Raw genomic sequence first — 24,960 nt, forward strand, 5'->3', positions numbered from 1 at the left:
TTTTAACGGTGAGAATGATCATTGTCTCCACTGATATTTGTGGTGTGGTTCACTTGAGCCTTGGAAATTACTCTTTTATGAAATAAGATCTAAAATGATCTCACCAAATGGATTAACGGTGTAGATATGATAAACACATGATTATGGGGCCATGTGACCTTAATCTCATTTGAACTGTCAGTACAAGTCTGAGCTGGAGGATCGTCAGCAAACGTCTGACATGTACCCGCTTCCATAAGTAAGTAACGTGATGGTGCGTACTCCACGTCTACACCCGTTAATTTGCTTTCACACCCTATTGTCTACTCAAATACTGTCAGTGCAAACGAGGGCAGTATAGATTCTGTGACTGTGCAAATGGCCACTAACACGTGGCTCTACCATCCGTGAATCCAGACCACTGCTTTTGCCCTATTGAGGACAAGAAACAGCTCACCCCACCCTGAACCAGATGCTTCTCCTTGTGCACCCATTCTGTACAAGTGAGACCCTGGATAGGTAGACCACTGATCCAAGGCCTAGCTAGGAACCTCTAAAATGTAGGCTACTAAGGAGTCCCCCATCTATGTTATCAACCAACGGTCTGGATTTCTACAATAAGGGCTCCATTTGTAAATTTTGATGCAGAAGTACTGATGCTTATGATTATTTGCATTGACCCACAACCGACACAAGTTGGTATTATTCCAAGACCCAAAAAAGGAAAAAAGAAAGCAGATAAAAGAAAGAAAAAATAAAAAAACTCCAAAAGAAAAGACACCCCAATACTTACATCTGCAGCCTAACACCAAAGGCTCTAATTCAAGCACGTTTATTAATATCCCAACACCACCAAAAATAGAAAAAGAAAGAAGACCCTCTTTCCTTTTACTCTCCTTTCCTCTCCTCTCCTCTTTCTTCCAATCTTTCCAAAACATTCCAAACATGCATGCACTCAGTTTCATTGTAGGAGTTGTGGGTGAGAATTACAATCTTCATGAAATTGCAAAAAACCCCCTCTCCATGTTTTGTACATGCACATATGCTTATAAGCTTTGCTTTTTCTTTCAGGCAATGTGATTTCTGTGCTTGTCTTTGCTTCTCCCATGTATGTAAGAAAGTTCCTCCCAAGGGGTTTGTTGCAATTTTTGAATAATTTGTAACCATGTATTTTCTAGGTCTGATTATGTTTGTAGCATGCTATTTCATACATTCCATGATTCATGATCATGGGTTCTGTTTCATGATGCATCATATCATTTCTATACATCATGCATGAGGCATATGCTATTAGCAAAAGAGAGCATCCCATGATCTAATGAAGTTCTATCCAGGGATTTATTGTGATTTTTTAATGAAATCGTACCCATATATTTTCTAACTCTGATTAATATGGTTGTATCATGCCATGATCTACAATCCATGAGTTTTGTTTCATGTATGCATAGAGTCATTGTGATCTACATCATGATAAGGCATGAAATTAGCATAATAGGGCATGTCATGATATGGTTTAGATAATTCATGATAATGGGTTTTTCATATCTATTGTCAATTCCATTGTTGTGGACCATGAAGTAGGGTATGCACTGTGTAATTCTACAATTTTTATTTCATTTTTTTTGTGTGGTGATGTTAGATCTACGTTCTGGCGAGTGGTGAGGAACAGATCGACGGAGGATTTTGATAGCCTTCCTTATGTTTGCACTCTCCTGAGCACATCGTTATGGACATACTATGGTGTAACGAAGCCCGGCGGCCTACTGATCGCGACAGTAAACAGCGTTGGCATTGTTCTTGAACTGATCTACGTTAGCTTATTTCTCATCTACGCGCCTTCCCGAACAAGGGTACATTCATCATCATCATCATCATCATCATGATCGTAATTGTTGTTATGATCGGATTCTTCTTCCATGTCTTTCAGATAAAAACAGCGATATTGGTAGGGATTTTGGATGTGGGGTTTCTCGGCGGAGTGATCTTGACCACACGTTTGGCAATGCACGGGAGCCTACGTGTGACTGTGATTGGATTCATGTGTGCAGGACTGAGTCTATTTTTCTATGGTTCACCTCTTGCCGCCATGGTGAGTATCTGTCATTCCTTCCCTTTGGAATAGGAAGTATGAGGTCCAATTGCATCAGAAAATGAATGGTTTCCAGGCCATTGGTCTAATGGGCCCCAGTGTTTATGGGAATGACTCAAAGATATCCCAGATTGGACGATCCTAACCGTTTAATCACTGGTCTTCAGTTAGATGGTTATAAGGATGACCTCCTAATCTGTTAGATTTTGGGCATTGCCTATCCACATGGGGCCTGCCAGATCAACCGTCTGGATCACCAAGAATGGGCCTTACTTGTACGGAGTAGGTGTATCAGGACCCTACAATTTCTCTTCAAGCAGAAGGTCATCTACTTCAGTTAGGGAAATGATTTCAAACTACCGCAGTGTAATTTGTTAAAAAGATATTTCTGGTTGGAATTATTGGTTAGAGTTTTGCTTAGTACACACGCATGTACATTGCACACCATCTACCCGTCACCACATGTGCCACCATGGCCGGCAAATGAAAAATCGAAGCCGTCCATCAGGTAGGTCTGATTGTCTAGATGTTATTTCCAAAAAATAAAGATTTTCCACAAAGTGATTGAGCCACAGGATTAGAAACAGTTAGAAAGGGTAGAAAACATTCTCATCCATACATTTGTTTCAATAAATATGGACAATCTAGCCAATAAATCTGCTTGGTTCTTGGACCACGGTATCTACATATCGGCAACCCCTCTGATCGACGGATGAGATCTTTTACTGATGTGCCATGGTGCAAGGGTATGGCGAGTACACATTTTGTACTATACACGCACGGTGGGGTTAGCAAAGCTCTATTGCTTTATAAAAGTCTCGCTCATTCTCTCTCTCCATTGTAGGGTGTCAATGGTCCTGAAGATTAGAATTTTAAAAAGGACCGGCCCGACTGTCCGGCCCGAAACAGTTTAAAATGCGGGCCGAGACCTATCCCGGGCCCGGCCTGTTGAACGCCTTCCCTGGTAGGCAGACCGCGTCGGACCCCGGTCGGACCTTTAATCGTCCGACTAGATCTGTTAAGGGGTCACCGTGATTATTCTGGTTATCCACACCGTCCATCCCTTTTTAAAGATCATGCTAATGTACAGATCATGCTAATGTATGGGCCCAAAAATGAGGCTGATCCAACACTCTAGTGGACTATACAAAAGATGACTCCTGCATTTAACGCTCTGTGCATTTAATGCAACCTAAACTTATTATTTTGTGTGGTCCATTAGAGCACTGGATCTACTTCATTTTTTGGCCCATACTTTAATATGATCTGAGAAAAGGAATAGACGGCGTGGATAAACAAATACATCATGGTGGTCCTACACAGATCTGGTCGGACACTCTGACCCGACCCAATCCACTCCCCCTCGCTGTAATCCCACACGCTTGTGGGCTCACCTAACTACTTAGATTGAGCTGCCTAAATTATGGAAATTACGGTCTTCCAAAATCAGATTGGTCGAAGAATCCTAGCCTCTGATTCGTGGACACTTGTTTCTTGAAGTAGACCTTTAGCTATTTTCATTTCTAACCGTCCAATCAGTACCCACCAGTCAGATAGTCAGCTAATCGAATAAACACAATCTTTGGTTCATGATACATATAAACTGGGGACCATAATTTGGGCAGTTAATTTCAATTACTCGGATTCCTTGTTTGCAATTTCTTAGTAATTTATAAGTGCATGTCTATCATCCATCTTACTCTGCCAGAGTATCACATATATCTCTTTTGTCAGACCATCTACCAGAAATTTCTGGATCAATTTGCTACAACTGTCTTTTGTGTGTGTGTGTGTGTGTGTAAAAAACCCAATTTCTACGTTGCATGATATAAGATGTTCCCCCGTAAGGGATGAGAATAATCCCATACATTCGTACGTACGGTAAGGAGCACATGTCCAAGCTGGGTCACCCGCAGAATCGAAACCATGCATCTAATGGACCTCCTCATGTTCACCGTACATCCTAAAAATCATCCTGACCCAAAATTCAGGTGGGACAGAGGAATGGAAACAATATACAACCGTAAAACCTATATATTCATGTGGCGTGGCCCACCTGAGTTTTAGAGTGACCTGATCTTTTTGGATTTTCGCTTCATCTCAGTGGGTCACACATGATGAATGGGTTCGATGTCATATACACAACACGATGTACCCCAAATTCCATCTGGAACTGTCTACGGTGGTCATCATACCCCTCCATGTAACCCACTGTTACCCACCTGATGAATGGATTGGATGGCACTCATACATTAATTATCATGGTGGGCCCCACCAAGCTTAAACTTAATAGTAACTTTCATACGTCCGAATGTATGTAATTGTCTCTTCCGGCAATGCAAGAGAATTCATTTAATATGTGGACCGTCATGTCCAGATAAGGCCTCCTGGGTTGGAGGTTGATGGCCCTGGAAATATGTGGCGTCTAACGCTCTCAATGTCGCGTTGCTGTTACAGAAAACGGTGATTGCTACCAAGAGTGTGGAATACATGCCTTTTTTACTCTCCTTCTTTCTCTTTCTCAACGGAGCCGTTTGGACCTTCTATTCATATCTTGAAAAAGACTTCTTCGTTGGAGTAAGTTCCTTACACTCTCTTCTATATTTGCTTTCACTTTCTAAATAAATCGGTCTTTGATAATCTTTTCTTGGACTTCATGTTGAGAATAATAAAGAAATAATGATTTTTTGTAAATTATAAAAAGCTGATAAATGATATGAAATCAGGACAGGCTAAAGCATGTATGGAACGCTGTACTTAAAGCGTAATTTGTCCATAGTCAACTAGATTGAGTATGCTGAAAGGTTACAGGCAAATCGCTTCTAGAATACGACGAGCCTGATGTGGATCTGCATTGAGCAAACACGAAAATCTACTACTAGAACTCTGTTACACAATTTCTAGTAGAAATAAAAGAAAAGAGAAGAAGAAATGTGAATAAGACCACTGCATCAGTCAGTCCTTCTGCAAATGGCTCAGATGAACTGTTCTCGACTACACTGCTGGTCTGATCTTCAGGCAATGGTTCAGATGAACCTTGCTGTCTTACTGAAAATTTCTGATCTATAGGAGTTGTTGTGGTTCGTATGAATTCTGCTGGAGTGAGTTGTGATGGATTGGAAACCCATCCAGGCTTAGTTTATATAGGCAATGGTGGTTGAGAGTTATGGTGCAGGGAAATAAATCCAATTGATCATTTTCTAACTGTTGGGAGAAACTAGCCGTTATTGACAGTTTCTAGCTGTTGTGCATGTAGTGTAATGGCTACTGCTTACAGCTGTTTCTGACCGTTGTAAGACACTGACTAGCTGTTTCTATCTGTTGGGCTAGCTACATGCAGCCATTTCTACATGGTCAACAATTAAATGCATGAGTAGTTACACCTCCCTGTAACGACTCTTTTTTCAGTCGGACGTGTAAAGTGCAAAGTGTACCACTAGCGCCTTTACAGCCACACTACCTCACATACTCACGCCCTCGCATCGAACCCGTGACCGAGGCCGAGCCCGAGCGCAGGTGTTCCAGTGCCACTCCATTCTCCTTGGACCATGTAGGTAAATATTATAATACTCCACTCTCCACATTTATACTAAAAAACTTTCTTATCCTTTTTTTAATGTGAGACTATTCCCAACACATAAGAAAAAGGTATTTTGAAAACCTTTTATATATATATATAATAATATTTTTATTAAAATATATTAAAAATCAATATATATCAACACTTCATGTAATTAATACACTTATCAAGTAGGCTATACATGATCATCGGTTTAGATTAGATCATTGGATTATTCATATTGAGTAATTCAGTAAACCTTACTACAATTGTGATAATTGTAAATAGGTTTAAAGCAGGACGCTTGAATCATGGTCCCTATACACAGTTATTAAGCGTCCTGCTTTAAACCTATTTACAATGTTTACAACTATAATAAGACCTACTAAATCACTCAATCTGAATAATTCAACGGTTTGATCTAAACCGATGATCATATGTGGCTCACCTAATAAGAGTCTTGCACTTAAAGAGTCTTACACTTCATATATCATATATCAGAATTTCTAACTTTTTCAAAAATGAAAAAAATATCAGCCATATATTCTAAGACCTAGATTTCATATATTTTTTGTTTTTTGTTTTTTGTGTCTTTCCTGAGTTTTATCTATCTACAAGGGATCATCATTCAAGCTCACTTACTCGTCAGTCAGTTGAATATTGCCTGTATCCCCGTGGTTATGCATTATGTGGAGAGCTAGAAAGTAACTTATTATGATAAAGTTTAGTGCTGTGGTAGAATATCGGTCTTACTTTAACTGTTACTGACATGCCCTACATATCACCGTCATTCCCATCTTTCGTGCTTTTATTTATTTGTTTATTTATTTAACACACGCACACGCACCCCCACACACTCACGCTAGTGGAATTTCACCACCTATGGAAGCTCCTCAGAGTCTACCACCCGAGCAAGAGTAAGGGACCCCATCTTTCATGCTCAAACAAAACACATCTTTATCATCTTGAGAAATGATCACATACGTTTGAAAGTACAATAATTATCAAGACAAGGTAGGGTCCACATGTAGAACTCAAATCATGCATCTTGTGCACCTCGTGACATTCACCACATATCCTAAGAATCATGTGGGTCCCAAGCTGGATCCTTACTCTTGCTCGGGTGGTAGACTCTCGGGAGTTTTAACACCCGGTCAAGGGTTCGAGCATCCATAGGTGGTGAAATCCCACTATGGCGTGAGTTTGTGGGGGTGTGTGCGTGTGTAAAAAAAAAAAAGTGGGTCCCAAGCTCAGGTAGAAGTGGGCCACACCACTGAGAGCAATGCACAGTCATGCCCTTGTTGTGTCCCACGTATGTTTTGAATGGCTTGAGTTTGGTGTGTCACTTCCTCGTTGAATGGCAAATCCTGGGTCCTTGCCCTTGCTCCAGTGGTACACTCTCAGGAGTTTCAACACATGGTCAAGGGTTCGAGTACCCATAGGTGGTGGAATCCCACTACGGCTTGAGTATGTGGTGGTGTGTGTGAAAAAAAAGAAGAGGCAAATCCTCACATTATAGATTTATGGATTTGCCCGCAGTTTCATTCAAAATTATTTATTTATTAAAGGTCAACAAAACAAGCGTATCTATTAGGGCCTATCTGATTTTTGAAAGCTCGTGTGAATAGCAAGTAAATGGGTAATTATTACCATTTCATGCTGTTTGAAAATCAAACGAATTCATTTCAAAAGAGTTAGTTTAAATTTGTGAACCCCAAGGTGATGTGTATTATACATCTACTTCGTCCATCCATTTTACCACAATATTTTGAGGCATGAGCTAAAAAATGAGCAGATCCAACACTCAAGTGGCCCACACCAAAAGAAACAGTGGCCCCAAGAGTTTTTTAACGATAAGTGTTCAATTCCCTTTTCCCCATAGCGTGGTCCACTTGAGCTTTGGATGTGCCTCATTTTTTGGCTCATGCCATAAATTCAGCTGACATAATGGCTGAACGGTGTGGATAAGAAACATGCATCATGGTGAGACCCACAAATATTTTGTCCTTCTCAGTTTTTGCATCCAAAGAGCAGTTGGTCAAATCAAGCATTCGTAACAGTGCTGTAAGTACCTAATGAAATAATTATTACTCATTTACATGGTATTTATCATAGAATTGAAAATTCAAACAAGCCCTTAAAGAAATAGAAGCTATGCTCTTGCAATTGATCCTTAAACCTGGGAAAAAAACTTTTGTAGAAGCAGCTTTTTCTACAACTCATTCACATACTTCAAAAGGTTACCAATTAACCTTGGTGTAAAAGCTATTGATATGCATCGAACTTATTCACTTATGTGTTAATAGAGCCGGGCATGAGATGACTCGACTTGGTAATCAACTCATTTAACTTGTTTAGACTCGACTCGATTCGAGCAGAATGGGTGAGTCAATCCAAATTGAGTAGACTTGTAATGCCCTGAAAATCAGCACCCGAGTATGGAGACCCCGATCCTGGGTTCCTGGGTATTAACCCAAGTTCAGATCCTGGGATACTACAAGGAGGATTTATAATCATCAGTCTGATTCATAATGAGCATAATAAAAGCATAACCCACAAACAATAACCACAAGAACACCACCACAAAATCCACTATGATAAAAACTTTTGAGTACAATGCGTCAGAAAGGAAAAATACAACGTAACGAAAGAAACAAAACTCTAGAAGCTCGGCTGCACGCTCCAACTGCAAGACTATGGCTGCGACTGCGTCATGGCATCACCTGCGTGCGCAATATAAGCGTGCTCAGAATGCAAGATCAGAGTAATGCGGAGTCATGGTGATGAGTACATGAATGTAATCAGCCATACCAAGGCTATGCTGTGCAAGATATAAATGTCATCGGCCATAACACGGCCATGCGATGCGAGATGCAACTCAAGCATGCCAATCCTCAACATGTATCAGTACAGTTCTCATTCTGGATAATCGCCGGGGTTCAGTACACTCCAAATGTCACTATCGCTCTCTTAGCCGCACAGTCCAAGTGAGCGTAAGAAACCTCACTATTCGCCTGACCAATAGTCTGCCAATACCTATCCGTCATGTCGATAGCGGACCCATTCGCGAGTCGGTAAACTCAGCCTAGTATTGCCCCTTACTCTCGGGCGAGTAAGGCCACACTCATTTCCAACCGACTACGACACGGTGGGAGACGCGGCCTACTGATATTCGGCCCTCATGCGCTCACATATCCACTCGGTCTCGCGTTGGAGTCATCCCTGGTACCATCGGGTTTAGAAATTTTCACCCGGGGACATCTATGGCGCCCGTATCTAGAACAAACATTTTCGGTATCACCCCCATCCACGATGTTGCATGGAGTATGACCACGATGTCGCTAGGGCATACGAACTACAATCACACAAATGCAAGTGCATGAATTATACTATCAGTCATGGTCCTGCGTGTACTATGCATTTATATGGGGCAACTCCACCTATCGGTAGCCCACAATCTGTCAGAAGGCATATGCTATGATCGGTCACTCCTCACATCGAGGCATACATATGATGCGAATGATCATGAATCATGGATCTATCTAAGCATGTTATATAGTGATGGGCTCTGTGTATAACGGAGATGGGCCTAGGCGGCCTACTTACCACAGTATGGGCCTATCGGTGGGCCTTAGGGAGAGTCATAATGCGGACATTTAACCAACATTATCCATTTAATGTGGACGTCAAAAACAAGCATTGCTCCCAAGGCGTGGCTCGTTACAAAATCAATACATATAACATGGTGGATTTACACTACATTGGGCCTTATGTACGTCTTATTGGGCCTTGACCTATGGGCCTCAGTACATCAAATGGGCCTCATACATGAGTCTCGTATATACATATCAAGGTGGGCCTTAAATTATCTCCAAAGTAGTTGGACAGTTGGATGAAACATATGCATCATGATGGAGCCCACTCTAATGGAGGGTATGGTTTACAATACATACATAAGTGGGTCCCATGTGGGGCCTACCATAATGTTTACTGCCTAGGGCCCAATATAATGTTTATTTTCCAACCAACTGTTCATAAGGTCATGTGGACCAGGGTAGGGCCCACTGTAATATTTATTTATCATCCAATCTATTCATAAGGTCACGTGGGCCTGGATAGGGCCCACTGTAATGTTTATTTTTCATCCAACCTATTGATGAGGGTCATGTGGACCAGGGGCCCACTGGAATGTTTATTTGCACCCAACCCGTTCACAGGGCCACGCGGTCAGGGAGGGCCCACCGAAATGTTTATTTTTCATCTAACCTGTTGATGAGGTCACGTGGGCAGGGAGCCCACCGTGATGCTCATTTGGCGTCCAACCTGTTTATAAGGTCACTGGACCTTGGGGTGGACGTGGGGCCCACCAAAATGTGGTACACAAATCCAGCCCACCCATTATGCGAGTCCCACCTGACTGACGGTCCATACCAAGTTTCAGCAACATCCAAAACTCAAGTAGGCCCCACCAAATGATTTTATATGTTTTAGGCATGTCTTCTCATGATTTTAGATGGTATGGCCTGCCTGAGTTCTGTTTACGGCTGATTTTTGGGATGGACGACTGGTCCGAGGGGACCCATCAAATGCATGGTGTTGATGGTCGAAAAGCATCAAGGTGGGGTCACAGTAGGGCCGTGAGGGCTGCTCGGTCCGTCCGCCCGTCCTCTGACAGCCACCGCGCACTCTTGGATCAATCTATTCTTTGCTTCTTTTTTTTTTGAAAATATCATTTTTAATGCGTTTTCCACAGTGGGCCCACATCGAGTAAGATCCACTCCGGCGTTGGTCCACGTGGCTCGATCTGAAACCCATAGAGTCCAATATTAGGTTATTTTTGATATACGGGAGCATTAGGGAGTAAATCGAAGGTAGGATCACCATTTCCTATGGTATGGCCCGCTTGATTATTAGATTAGTCCCAAATTTTGGCTCAACGGCTAAAATGATCTGGGAAGGGATAGACGGCTTAGATTATATGTATACATCAAGGTGGGGCTGCATGAGTGGCCCACCATTTCTTTCTCCTTATGGCTAGCTCGTTAGTACACCCCATGTCAGTTTACACTTCATTGTTCGGCCAATAGCACGTCCAGTGTATATTCACATAAATGTGGTGGGTCCCACGTGGATGTGGCCCACCAAGTATACATATAATATAATATATATGTATATATATTCTATATTATATATATATAATATATATTATATTACATATCATATATATATTATATGAAATATATCATATAATAAGAAGGCATTGGGCCCATTTTAACAGTGGATGGTGTGGATCTTCACCATCACAATGGAGAGATAGAGAGAGAGAGAGAGAGAGAGAGAGAGAGAGAGAGAGAGAAAAACTAGAGAGACAGTGATGGAGAGGAGGGACCCCGCCACTATGGGCCCTCCATTGATACAACTCATACATCAAGTGGGTCCCACAACAAGTGGCCTTTAAAATTTAAAACAACGGTAGATCACCCACCTTTAGGCCTTCTCCTTGCTACATTGGGCTCCTAAGCTCCTTGCCTTCAACTTTGATGGAGGTTGATGAGGTTTTGATGGTGTGGATGAAAGATGAGAGGGTGGGCCACACTTGTAGTTTGGGAGAGAGGAAGCTTGAACGTGGGATGTTGCTTGGGAGATTTGAGAAATGAGAGAGAGAGAGAGAGATGATATGGATGGGTGATGGGTTGGGTTGAAAATTTTAAAAAAGGGGTATGGTTGTTGTTGAAAATGGGAAAAAGAGGAATGGTGAGGTGGAAAGAGGGTGGACTTTTGAAAAAGAGGGAATGGGTTGTTGTACTTGGGATAAGGGATGCATTTATGGTTGATTGATGGGACTGATTGTAGAGATTCCCTCGAAATCGACAACGCGCGGTGTTTCTTTGGAATAAACGCAGATCGACATCTTCTTGCCTGGGTATCGGTTCGGTGCGAGAGTCGCGGCATCGGAACCGCGGCGGCAACGCGGTCGCTAAGACATAAGTTTCGGATCGAGCCGACGTCGGTGTGCGGGACTGGCTTAGGATTGCGCGCAAACGTCGACTTGGTAATCAACTCATTTAACTTGTTTAGACTCGACTCGATTCGAGCAGAATGGGTGAGTCAATCCAAATTGAGTAGACTTGTAATGCCCTGAAAATCAGCACCCGAGTATGGAGACCCCGATCCTGGGTTCCTGGGTATTAACCCAATGAGAATGCACATGTGACCTCATTCAGATTCACGTTCATTCCGCACAGGGATAATCAGAGTAACGCAATTCACTTAGCGGATCCAAAGCATGGTAGAGATAACGAAAGATTCAGAATAATATAGTTAACAGTTAAAAATATAATTTTCATGGTGATAATCCCTCAAAATGGGGATTATATAAGCCACAATATACATACCCAAGACGGTCAAAGTGTAAAGCTTTCAGTTTACGCCCAATTCTCCAAAATATAATGGCATTGACACAACCCAATATAAGCCTACTTGTCTGAGGTCTCACTAGTACCTGCATCAATGATATGCCTGGTTGGTGTTTTAAAGCACTGTCTCAGGTGGGAGTGAGTAGCTAGCTCAGTGTTTCCATTAGTTCTAAGTTACACATGTTATCAACCTAATCAGCGCAGGTAATAATAAAACAAGAAATCAAACATTTTTTAAATACTCTTGTTAAATGTATGAATGAGATTATGAAATGATGTATGCACCTCATAATCTAACACTCCCTTACAAGCGACTTCAATGCCTATTTCACAAATGTCAACACTCTCTCATCACGCGACTCCAATGCCAAATCACCACATCCTATCTAATGCAATGCGATTAATGCGTATGTTAGTCGAGTAATTATTAAGTTTAATTCATTTAGTATATTGGCGAAGCTAGGGTATCCTTATTTTATCCTAGTCTCAACTGAATCACCAGGCTCGGGGTGACTGAAGCGGCTCCTTACCTATGTCCCTTTATCCGTATTTAGGTTTATCACCTAGATGACAACTCCCCAATCCATGTGAGGCTAACACTGGCCCGACCGATCCCACATCAAGGACCCGAATGACATAGTCCAGACACGCAGGGTTAGGCGGCCCATCGATGGGTGGGTTTACCACCCAGACGACAACTCCTCAATCAATGTGAGGCTAACACTGGCCCAACCAACTGGCTCGACTGATCACTAAGGACCCGGATGATACGGCCCAAACGCACAGGGTTAGGCAGCCCATCGATGGGTGGAAAACGCCCATAAATGATATAAGAGTCATCACCCAAATACAAATGTGAAGCGGTCGCGACATCATTATAATTGGATGCACTAGACTCATAGCCTTCTTGATTGCTCATTGCTCACTACGAGGAGGCTCATCACCCCATTGTAGGCCGACAGCTTGAAAACGGTGTCCCATACCACCATGCTCGACCCATGAGTCTTATGGATCATACCACTAATAGTTAAAAGTAGACTCATTCAATGGAAACGGGGTATCCTAGATTCTATTTGATGTTGCCATACATTGTGAACACATATGGTCAGTCGATTATTAGTCTAATTCGATTGACTTAGAGAACTCCGGCACAACCGGGAATGGGTGTGATCATCCCGTGTAGTCCATCTCCTGTCGGTTGTCCGTATTTGACCTAGGTCGATCGAACAAGTTTAGGGTGACCGACCTAACTCGGGCCACCCCTTAGTTCAGGCGGTTAGGCGGCTTTCCCAACGTTGTAAGTAACCTAAGTATCACTACAACTTAACAATTCATTATGTCGTCATAGCATAGATTTAACAACATAGTCACTTAGACACTTCATCAAATATGTGAGCATCATTAGCACAACACAACCACTTATGCAATTTATCAAACACCTGAGCATTGATAGAATCACACATGTACTTAGGCATTTTTTATTAAACATTTAAGCATCAATAAAAGCACACATCTACCTAGGCATTCCATCAAGCATGTGAGCATCAATAGATCAACACTTTTAATCACTTAGACATTTTATCAAACACATAAACATTAATAAATGACTAACCACACATGTTGTAATAAAACTCGGAATATGGACATGTTATCAAGCAATAAAACATTTACCATAAAAGATCATTAACTAAGACCCTCAAGGGTCGATAAAAAGTAACCTAGGGATAATGGTTTGCACTTTTAAGAAGAAATCTCTAATCTTGAGCTCCTAGGGTTAAGAATTTTGGGAAAGACAATTCTTACATCAATTTCAAAGCAACTAGGTGAGGTTTATGCAATTTAATGTATACAAGCCTAAGTTGGAAAGTAGAGTTTGTTTCTTACCTCCCGATCATTAGTAGGATGAATTCGATGTAGAAGAACGGTCGAAGCTTGGGCTTGATCGAAGGAAATCCATCAAGAACACCCCAAGATCTCCCTCACAAGATCTCCCTTCTTCTCTCTTTCTTTCTTTCCTTCTTGGGCAAAATTCGTATGGAGAAATGGGGTGCCCGAATGGAGGTCTTATATAGTTCCAGAAGTTATGCAAATGACCCTAAGGGCTAGGTTTTTATTATACTAGCCCTATGGAAGGGTTTTTCTAACCTCTAAGGCTCACTATGGGGTGTACATATCGATATACACCGTAAGATAGTTAGCTCTAATGATGATTTATTATGGATATGATTGACCCGCTATTTAGATGCGTCGATCGACAGATATGATTAGAAGTCTATTTAATGGTTACCAATAATCGATCGGGGAAGCGGCTTACGGATATGTTTAGGGAAATATCTTTAGTCGATACCTCGACTTTGGTCGTGAATTGATGGTCTGAAAGTTATAATTTTGTGAAAGAACAAATGAACTTATTTTACTTAAGTTCCATATTTTTATATAAGGTATTCACACAACCCAGGCACTCGACTTGCGAGGCCAAGTTGAACGATTCGAGATGCAATATTAGCTCGATGTCACACGATGGACGTCAAGCCCACTAAGACGAATATATTTCTATAGCGTTGGGTTTAGTAGCCCATTAATAAGTGATCTAGAGCTTGTTTGGATAATCAAGACATTTCTGAAATGAATTGAGTAGCGAGATTTCTTGTGCATAATTATAAGGGTTTGGATTAACTAAGTTCATAGTGTTGCCTATTCGCAACTAGCGAAAATAATGATTCAATTATAATTACCATAAACCGTCAATTCTTAGGCTAAAAGGATACGGGGTCAATTTGGTTTGTTAATTAAGATCTGACCACTAGTTATCTCGAATTTTAGTAGGTCTTTATTTAGTTGTAATTGTCATGACTAATTAACGATAGGTCAGCTAGATTTAGGCTCTGTGTGAGTAAATCATGTGGCTAAACTCAGTATTTAAGTGATCGGCTGGATTCGTTGGCTTCCTATGGTTGATTAATCAGATTTGTGCGGTTCTTTACTGGTATCACCCGCGTATAAACAAACATTGAGTGTTAATAGTCAGTAAGTGATAATATAAGTTAATTATATAATAAAAAAATTTCAAGGGTTTTTGAAAATCTAAAACAATGAAAATCCAAGACGTTACAAGACTTCATCCAATTCGAACTCAAACCAAGTCAAGTTCGGATCACCCAGTAACTCAACTTGACTCGACTTGAAATCTAACTTGTTACTGACTCGACTTGATCTGAAACTCAACTCGTACATATAAAAAAAAATCTCAAATTTGACGTTTCATATTTGAAATGTTGTGTAGTTGATGGAGAGGCTGCAATTTTGGCAGGTGCACCTAGGTTTTGAGTTGTGATTTTAGCCCGTGGATACCTGTTGCACCCAACCTAACTCTATGCCGACTCGACCCGACTCAGTAGTTGTGACCGGGTTAGACTCAAGTCCGGATTAGTCCAAGCCAGACTCGGAATCATATCGGTTCAGGCATGCCAAACTTGGTACCGAGTTTTGGTCAAGTTTGAGTTAGGTCTATTTTAAAACCGGATCAAGTTGGATCGGTCCTAACTTAGCCTAACTTGACTCGATGCCTAGTTGCATGTGTAAATGTTATTCAATTGTTTGTCTCGAGTCCACCATGTTTTGTATATACTGATTGCTTGCCTCTAAATGCAGAGGTTTAAAAGTAATATCCTATGAATACAGGGTCGATCCCATAGGGAGATGAATTGCGAGAATGAGAAAATCAAATACAAAACAAACTAAGTAATAAAAACTAAACTAATGATTTGATTTTGAGAGTTTTAAATGGATGTAATTCAACTGAATTAAAACAACACCCAAGTTTCAAAGTTCCACACTAGGTTAATGTTCTAAAATTATGATGACTTAGATAATACAATTAGGATCTGAGCACTATGGTTAGCTTAATCGAAAAATAAAACAGTTTAAATATTTTAAATAAATGATATAACAGATTAGACAATTATGGATTTACACCATTGATATATATTCTCAAGCACTAGTGATTTTAAGAATTCAATATCCATGCGATAATGAATATCAAAGAAATATAACAGGTTGAGAACCTCTCCTATCTAGGAAATCTAATTGATCTATGGTAAGCCTATCCATCAATGTGGATCTCATATGATGGAAACATATGGATCTCAGATGAGAATAAAAAACTAAACCTAAACAACTGATAACATGCATTCACCATTTTTCTCATTATTAAAACAATCAATCATCATAACTATAAAAACATTAAACCAACGTGCTTCCCTTCTAGCTTGAGCTAGAGGGAACTTAAAAAAACATATATAATTAAATTACAGAAATTAAAAGCAATAAGAAAAGCAAGAAAAATAAATAAAGAAAGATCTAAAAAGAAAAACTTGTAAAGATCTAAAAACCCTAGAAAAAACCTTAGATCTTGCCATTGAATGCTTTAAATAATGCTTAGGAATGTCCTAAGAAGGTCTATTTATAAGTGATGAACTCTAACTTTCGCACCTGATTGGAAAACTCTAGAAACTACCTCAAATTTATGCAGTTTGTTAAAATAGACTTCACTCTGCACAGTTTTTCAAAATAAACTTTACTCTACGTAATTTCACAAAATGACCCAGAATTTCAGAATATGCTTTTTCAGGACGATTTTAGGATTCCTTTTCTTCACTTCAAATCTTTGATTCTCTTTCCTCACTTGATTTTCTTAGATCTTTAACATGTGAATTCTTTAATCTTGGTCTCCTAAGATCCATCCTTGCCTTGGTGATTCTTGAATATCAAATCTATGTTTTTAGTACCCTTTTCAATCCAAGCTCTTAATTCATCTTGCAACATAAACATGAGTAAAATAGAACATTAAGCCGATTCATGTTCATAAAACCAAGATATAAATGGAGGAAATTATGCAATTTTTGAGTCTCAACATATACTATTTAATTCTTGCATCAAATGAGTCCCACCATGATGATGGATGCCTCAAAATCAAGTCTATACAATCATTAGGCCGACTGCACCATAAAAAACAATGGACATCATACCTAGAAACTCTTGAATTCATGTGGTGACACACATGATGGTCGCACCTACCTGCCTTATCTTGGTGTGTATCCCACTTTGATACACATGAGGTGCCTACCATACATGTCCCTGAAATATAATATAAACCTCCAAAATATCGCACCTACTCTAGATGGGGAATACGCCTTAGATCCTAATGACTCCACTAGTTGGACATAATTAAAAATTAGAAGGGGTTTGTTAGAAATAAGCTGGTGCCGAGGTGAAGGCTCTAAAAGGACAAAGGAAAGGCCCAAAAAGACACAGGTACGACAGCAAAAAAAGACTTCATAAACTATGTTCTACCTAAGTTATTAAAAGCAGTCATGACTCATACAATAAACTTCCATTTATATTGCTTCTTTTAAATAGATACAATTACACAGAAATTACACGAAGAGATTGAGATAAGTCTCTTACATGATTAAGTTCTCCTATAATAAAATCCCTTTTTAAACAATCCATGGATTTTCTAATAGTTATGGCCCTTGATAGAGTGGAATGTCATAGTAAGATTTGTGTGGACAACTCCAATTAATTGGTACAAGTCTTAGATGATAATGATGGTGAGTGGATGGTTTGAATTTCATTACGATTTTTTTATTAATTAGAAACCAAAACAATTTAAATATTATTTTGAATATATTACAAATCTACGTGGGACCCACTATTTTTGCGCTTTCAAAATTGAAGTGCGTGCCATGATGTGTAAAGTAAGAGAGAGCCTCACCATTGCCCTATCTATATTATATGTGATTAAGCTGCATAGGATCCCAACAGTGGTATTGTACAATACTCAGGCTAAGAGTTTTCAATGTACGGGCCCAAAAAACAAATCCAACGTACGGTTGATGGTCAATGGTCAAAAGAACATCCAATCTACGGTTAGGATCATTTAGGAAGTATTATTATTATTATTATTATTTTGGTGCATGCCCTATCCACGTTAAGATACTGAATAATTCTTATTTGGTACACGTGTGACAAGCAAATTGAAATTGCATGTATAATTTAATTATTATCAATCTTCCCGGGAAATCTTCTAAGATGGCACAGGTGTAAGAGATCCAGACCATTAATCAGGCCAGTCACAGTTCTCCCCACCTGATGGATATCTTGGGCTATTGTTAGTTGTATACGACTGTAAAGTCTATTAGATGGTAGGGGTGAAATCTCCCTATGCGAAGTATACTCTTCAAAGATAGTGATGTTTTTGTTTGTCTTTGTGTTTTTATAAGCCTCTGTCGCCGCCAAAATTCCTTTAACATGAGGTGTTGAACTAACACATTTTCTTTAGGCTTTGTGGTGTGGAAAACAGGAAGGGTAGATGGGGTTAGCTGCGATCTGTCCTCACCTCTTATTATAGGATACGCTGGGCTATTCCTGTGGATACGGGATATGTTTCAATGATCCAAACCGTTTAGATGGTGGGCCTCATCATGGAGGGTGGATTCCTCAAAAATCTTCAAGATTGTAAGATCTTAAGAAACCTGATCAATAGCCTAAAAAACAACAGTTAAGGATATGATCTATATTCAAACAAAAAGAGTTAAATGACCGTAGGGTTGAAATATTTCAACCTGAGTTTGTTTTCAAATGTTCCACGTCGAGAGGGAGGCCCATCAGATAAATAGTTTGGATCATCGAAACATCATTCGATATCCCAAGGTTAGGTCCCATGTATCCAAGACATCACTGGAAGCCGTGCAGACGAGTGAACCCTAAGATCCGATGGTTTTATTCCTGTTGTTACTTGATGTATCGTTTATCAGAGAACTTCTTTTCATTTTTAGGGAAGGATGAAGAGTTTGGATAAGATCATAAATTATTTGGTGATAAAGAGTTTGAATGATACTAGAAATTATATGATATTTTCTTATTTTCTTATCTAAATCTTCATTTAAAGTTGAATTTATAATGAAAGAAAAAATGATTATTAAAAAAAAAAAAAAAAAAACAAGACTAAACCTCATGGGACCCATGCAGTAGCCCACAAGTGGGCCCCACTAGCCTATGTCGAACATATAGAAGTGCAACATGCATGGCTGGGACGGGTTGGACCCCACCATAATTCCAGCCCCAGGTGCCCAACCCAAATTCCGGATCCAATCTGACCCAACATGACTCCAACTTGTAGCCCTAGACAGTACTAGACAGTACTACTTTTGTTGTAGGAAACCCCAGTAGTATTCCTCTTCTCAAGGAGCTTTGGTAGAATACATTCCAACGTATTGTAACAAGGTAGATCGACTTTAGCCGTTGGGTCACCGTTCTTTTCAATGAACTAAACCTAATGGGTGTCACAGTTGATGAGAGAAACCAAAACAAAAATATCATTTTGTAATTTTCAGCCCGTTGATTATTTGAATGTTAGGTAGAGTTGATTATTTGAATGTTAAGTAGAGAGTCCATCTCAAAAAGATTAAAGTCAAATGATCAAATAAATATAATACTTCAATATAGAAGTTTTGATGTGAAAGTGAGGGTTTTGATCATCCAAACAATAGTTTTGATGTCAAAGTATATGATGGGACTCACCAAACAAGGCCAAAGCCATCATATATATGAATGAAACATATCATTGAAATATGGCCTAAAACTTCAAATCTTTGTCAACAATTACATAATTATTTTGTGAACAAGGGTGTTGATAAATATATATATATATATATATGGAAATGGTACTATGATGTCAACCTCATGGGAACTTTCCGTGAGGTCGAGCTGTGTGGGCCCCACTGTGATGTGTGTCGAACATCAACACCGTGCATTTGATGGGTCCCCTTTAGGTTATGGGATATCTCAAAAATCAGCTGTATATGGAACTTAGGTGGGCCATTATATCGTACTTGGTGGGGCCTATCTAAGTTTTGGATGCGGCTAAAACTTGGTTTGACCCCTCATCCACACACAATGAATGATCTGAATCTGTGAACCATATCTCGGTGGGCCCAATAAATGATTATGAATGTTTTAATGGGAGGGTAAGCCCTCTCTAACTGATGGGAAAGATGTTCGACACACATCATGGTGGGGACCACACAGCTTGACCTCATGGAAGTTCCCATGAGGTCCACCTCATTATACCACTTTCCACACACACACACACACACACACACACACACACACATATATCACATTTAAAAAAAAATAAAACTAGTCAACAACAACATCCCCATGAGTCAGCTAGGCTTGAGCATGCTATGAATTACCAGTCGCAATACAACTTAGCCCAAATCCAATTAGGCCTGAGGGATAAAGTCCTTACATGTTATATTGCAATACACCAAGATGTATTCTAGCAACCTCTTTTCCTTAAGTTCGTATTTGAATATGGGATCAGTGAGTTGAGTTTTGTAACATTACATCTATGAGTATTATTATTTTGCATTGAGACTAACAGTTTCATGTGGTAATGCTACAACTGTCCAAACCATTTATATGATGGGAGCGAGTCACCTTGCGTGGGCATATATATAAAGAAAAAAAAAAAAAAAAATCTCATGTCTCAATATTAAATTTTTTGACTTAATTCTTTTCTTTTAAATATTAGCCATCTCTTTAACCTTTGTTATGTGGTCCGTTGGTAGGGTTTACAATCTTAATAATTCTTTTGGACTGCCAATCCATAGTAAGGCTCATCATAAAAATGGTTTAGATCATTAAATCATGACCCCAATCCTAACATTGATGGTTATAGACCTTATTTAAGAAATAGCATGCATTGAGATGTATTATAGCAAACTTGTGGTGGGGTTTGCGTAGAGAGAGAGAGAGAGAGAGGAATGCTCACTTGCGCACCTTTGCACATGTGTCATGGGTCAAAAATCCAAACAGTCCATGTGATGTGGCACCCCATGAAACCCCCAAAGCTCAAATTTCAACATGATCCACACGCGCGCGCACACACACACACGCACACACACACACACACACACATATAAGTAATGCTCACCTGTGTGCTTTCTTAGGTGCGCAAACGTGTCATGGGCACAAAATTTGAATGGTCCATGCGATACGGCCCCTCATGAAACTCCTAGGGGCCAACTTTTAACTTGATCCAAAACTCTTGTGGGACATAGCAAAGAGAGACAAATCAAGGGAGGAAACTATTTTCTTTTGCTTTAGCCTACCAAAGCATTAGATCAGGGTAAAAGTTGATCTTTGGGGATTTCATAGGGTACTGCATCACATGGACCATTCAAATTTTGTGCTCATATAATATAAGATGAGTTCTCAAAAAGTTCTCATGAGTTGTCGTGAGAATATATATATATATATATATATATATATATATATATATATATATATATATATATATATATATATATATATATATATGGGAAAAGGTACTATGTGCTCGACCTCACAGGTTCGTCCCATGAGGTCAATGCGAGCCCCATTGTGATGCGTTTCGAACATCTAACCCATCAGTCAGTTGCACCATTCCATCGTAGGCCTACGTCTTAAAAATCAAGTCAATCTATGACTTGGGTGGGCCACACCACATACAACAATTGAGAGGGTTACGCTCCTATTAAAAAATTCATAATAATTTATTGGCCCTCCGAGATGTGGTTCACAAATCCAGCCTATCCACTGTATGTGTCCCATTTGGATGAGGGGTCAGACCAAGTTTCAGCCGCATCCAAGACTCAGGTGGACCCCATCAAGTGCTTTTATATGCTTTAGGCATGTCTTCACATAGTTTTAGATGGTATGGCCCACTTGAGTTCCGTATATGGCTGATTTTGGGATATCCCATAACCTAAAGGAGACCCATCAAATGCACGGTGTTGATGTTCGACACACATCACAGTGGGGCCCACACAGCTCGAGCTGATGGGGATATATATATATATATATATATATATATATATATATAATATATATATATATATATATATATATATATATATATATATATATATATATATATATATATATATATATAAACTTAGTTTTTTGGTTATTCTTAGTGATCTTAGAGGTAAAAGGATAATTTTGGATAAAGAAATAGGCATCAGAGTAAATATATATCAGTTACACACTTAGGGCCTGGAAAAGAGTGATTCCACGTGCTTGAGGGACGCTAGCCTAACAGGGGGGAGTGCCACGTAACCAGGCAGTAAGGTGTCTACCACCGGTCCTCACTTGGACTCCATGCTTTGGCAGGCAACCTCCTCCAAAGGTGTGGAGGATCTGTTGTGAAGTACCTTGTGTCGTGGTTTTGCATAACATTGATCATATATGTTGACCAAAATATGACGACAATAGGTTTGCTACATTAATTAAGGGCCAATTTAGATAGCATATCATAGCCATACTGATAGATTGTACAAAGTAACACACTATAGGTTAATGCATTATTCTAATGAAAGGCATTCGGAATGCTCATTAGGATTATAATCTTAGGGTATTATGCTTGCATAAGTACTTATTTTCTTAATTTTCATAAATATAATTAGAATTATCAATGTAAGTCATTTTACATGTTACTCTTTCCCTCATCTCTTTCATCTCCTCTCTCTCTCATCCTTCCCCGGTGGACCTCACATCATGTGTAGTCTAAATCAATAACTAGACCTCAATTATAATCAATATGCACCACTTCTTTTCTTATCCATAATCGCATGATTAGGACAATCAACTCTTGCAGCTTTTAAGGGGGATTCAAGTTAACACATGTTGTAGATCCTATGGAATGGAGGGGCACGGCTTTAGTGGATCTAAGGTGCGTGCAACCCCTAACTGTGGGGCTCATAGTGATGTACGTGCCTTAAATCCACACCATCCAACATTTTTGAAAGCTCATTTCAGGGCATGAGCCAAAAAAGAAGCATGCCCAAATCTTAGCTGGACCACACCATAAGAAACAGCATGATTGAATCCCCACCCTTAAAAATTTTATGGAGTCCATTGGAATATTTATTTGCCATCCAACCTTGCGATAAGGAAAAAAAGAACTATATGATGACACCTCACAAATATCATCTTTATCCAAAGCTTTTGTGACCCATAGGAAGTTTTTAATGGTCAATTACTACTGTTCCTGTAATATGGTCCATTTGAGATTTGGATTTCTTTTATTTTTCATGCCCTAAAATGAGTTTTCAATTCAGATGGATGGCATGGATGTAGTCACGTACATCACGGTGGGCTCCATAGTCAGGCGTCCCACCCACCTCATCCATGGAAGCCGCACCTGGAATGGAAATGACCTTTCTCGAGAAGTCATACCGGTTGAAAATACAAGTAGGGCCACAATTATAGAGACAATCCTAGCCATTCATGTTTAAGTTCCAACATAATCTAATAACACTTATCCCACTTATCAAGTTAAACCTATCTTTGGGTAGCACCCAATCACATCCACACGCTAAACTTTTTCTCCCAAAAAAAAATAATTGATACCTTGACAAAGTGTGATGCATGATATACAAGTAACTAGAAATTCTTTATAAATTGCATATGCGGTATGAAAGTAAGTGAAATTAAACTATCCAAATTATAGGTCGTAGTTTAGATGTATCATGAACAAAATATTATGTTTTTTCATTATCTGACTATTACATTGGCAATCTTTATTGGACAGTCGAAAATGAAAAATATCTAATAATCATATTTTAAAAAACAAGTGTTTTCTTGAATTAGAGGATAAGATTTAATTTTGTGACTATGACTTAGCGACATGGGATATGTAGTTTATTTGGTTTATTTTTCAGTTAATATATGCCACATTTACAATTTCTACACTCCCGAATATCAAGTGCGACTTCGATGGAGTTGGGAGAAGTATACGGAAGGCTTCTTCACTCGAAATTTTAAGATGTGGTCCATCTACAGTGTGATCATAAGATCAATGCTTCAAATCACCCAACCACAAGCTTCATTAACCGAACTCATCGCTAGTTCCTCTATGTATTTAAAATCATATGGGTACCGTCCAAAGTCAATATTTCTCAAAGACTATATCAAGCGATCAGGTTTGATGTAATATAATGGTATGCATTTTTTTTTGGCAGGTGCCGAATGGCATCGGTTTCATATTAGGCACAGCTCAATTGATCCTCTATGCAATATACATGAACACTAAGGGTGCAAAAGGCAGAAAAGAAGACACAACAGAAAATAGCGAGCCGCTCATCCAGTCCGCTGAAGGACACAGAATCGACATGGAAAAAGCCTACGATGTGGGGAGCCAAAGTGATGGAAAGCCCACCTCGACTTCTATTTCCTATTGAGAAATGGCAAAAGAATGTCCCTGGCTTACACAACCGGCCCCGAAGGGAAGATGGTACACACACATTTTGGGAGATTTACTATTATTGTATTAGCATTGTGCAATTTTTTAGTTAAATGGTTTGTTTGATTAAGAGGGTGATTGTTTTTTCAATTATATTTGTAAATGGGAGTAAATAATTATTCATAACTTTTGAAGGGTGTTTATTTGAGAGAAAAATTAGTACGTAATTACACCTAAAACCATAATCCAAATGTATGAAATCCAAGAGGGTTTTGGTGCTGTTAAAATCTATGAGTTTGCAGTGGGAAATGTACATATGTGATCCTTGTCGTCTATCTGTTTTACTTTCTTATTATAGGCATGAACTAACCTCGACATCAAGATGGCATAGAAGGTGAGGACCCACCATAACAAGTATAACGATTCTCTCATCAAGGATATGAGAGTTGATGGCCTATTTCAAGCATGCAAGGAGAAATGTTCATAATGTGGTATCTCCCACCACATGGCCCATCCACACCACATCTATATGCAATCTAAGACCATCAATAAAAAGAGCAATAAACATAAGATCATCATGTGTAAAATCAAGAAAAGCAGACCAATTAAACATGATGATCTCAAG

The 24,960-nt window shown here is 39.5% G+C and overlaps 1 protein-coding gene across 2 annotated transcripts; it reads left to right on the forward strand.

Annotated features, from left to right (window-relative positions):
* Window positions 1-808: 808 nt before the first annotated feature.
* On the forward strand, window positions 809-24,538 carry LOC131231343 (bidirectional sugar transporter SWEET17-like). 2 transcript variants are annotated; one of them, XM_058227512.1, is made up of 6 exons: window positions 809-958; window positions 1,051-1,087; window positions 1,619-1,829; window positions 1,907-2,068; window positions 4,526-4,645; window positions 23,815-24,077. In XM_058227512.1, exons 1-6 carry the CDS (start codon window positions 925-927, stop codon window positions 23,938-23,940), a joined length of 690 nt encoding a protein of 229 aa, XP_058083495.1. In that variant the 5' UTR covers window positions 809-924; the 3' UTR covers window positions 23,941-24,077. The 2 variants fall into 2 exon arrangements, with proteins under 2 accessions (XP_058083495.1, XP_058083494.1); XM_058227511.1 differs by lacking the exon at window positions 23,815-24,077 and adding an exon at window positions 24,115-24,538 and having other exon boundaries at window positions 811-958.
* Window positions 24,539-24,960: the final 422 nt, after the last annotated feature.

This window comes from Magnolia sinica, chromosome 17 (genome assembly GCF_029962835.1).
Source record: "Magnolia sinica isolate HGM2019 chromosome 17, MsV1, whole genome shotgun sequence".
Classification (NCBI taxonomy): domain Eukaryota; kingdom Viridiplantae; phylum Streptophyta; class Magnoliopsida; order Magnoliales; family Magnoliaceae; genus Magnolia; species Magnolia sinica.

Coding starts and splice junctions, on each gene's coding strand:
- LOC131231343 (XM_058227511.1), top strand. CDS start 925: ATGCATGCACTCAGTTTCATTGTAGGAGTTGTGG. Junction 959..1,050: donor TTTCATTGTAGGAGTTGTGG/GTGAGAATTACA, acceptor TTTTTCTTTCAG/GCAATGTGATTTCTGTGCTT. Junction 1,088..1,618: donor CTTGTCTTTGCTTCTCCCAT/GTATGTAAGAAA, acceptor TGGTGATGTTAG/ATCTACGTTCTGGCGAGTGG.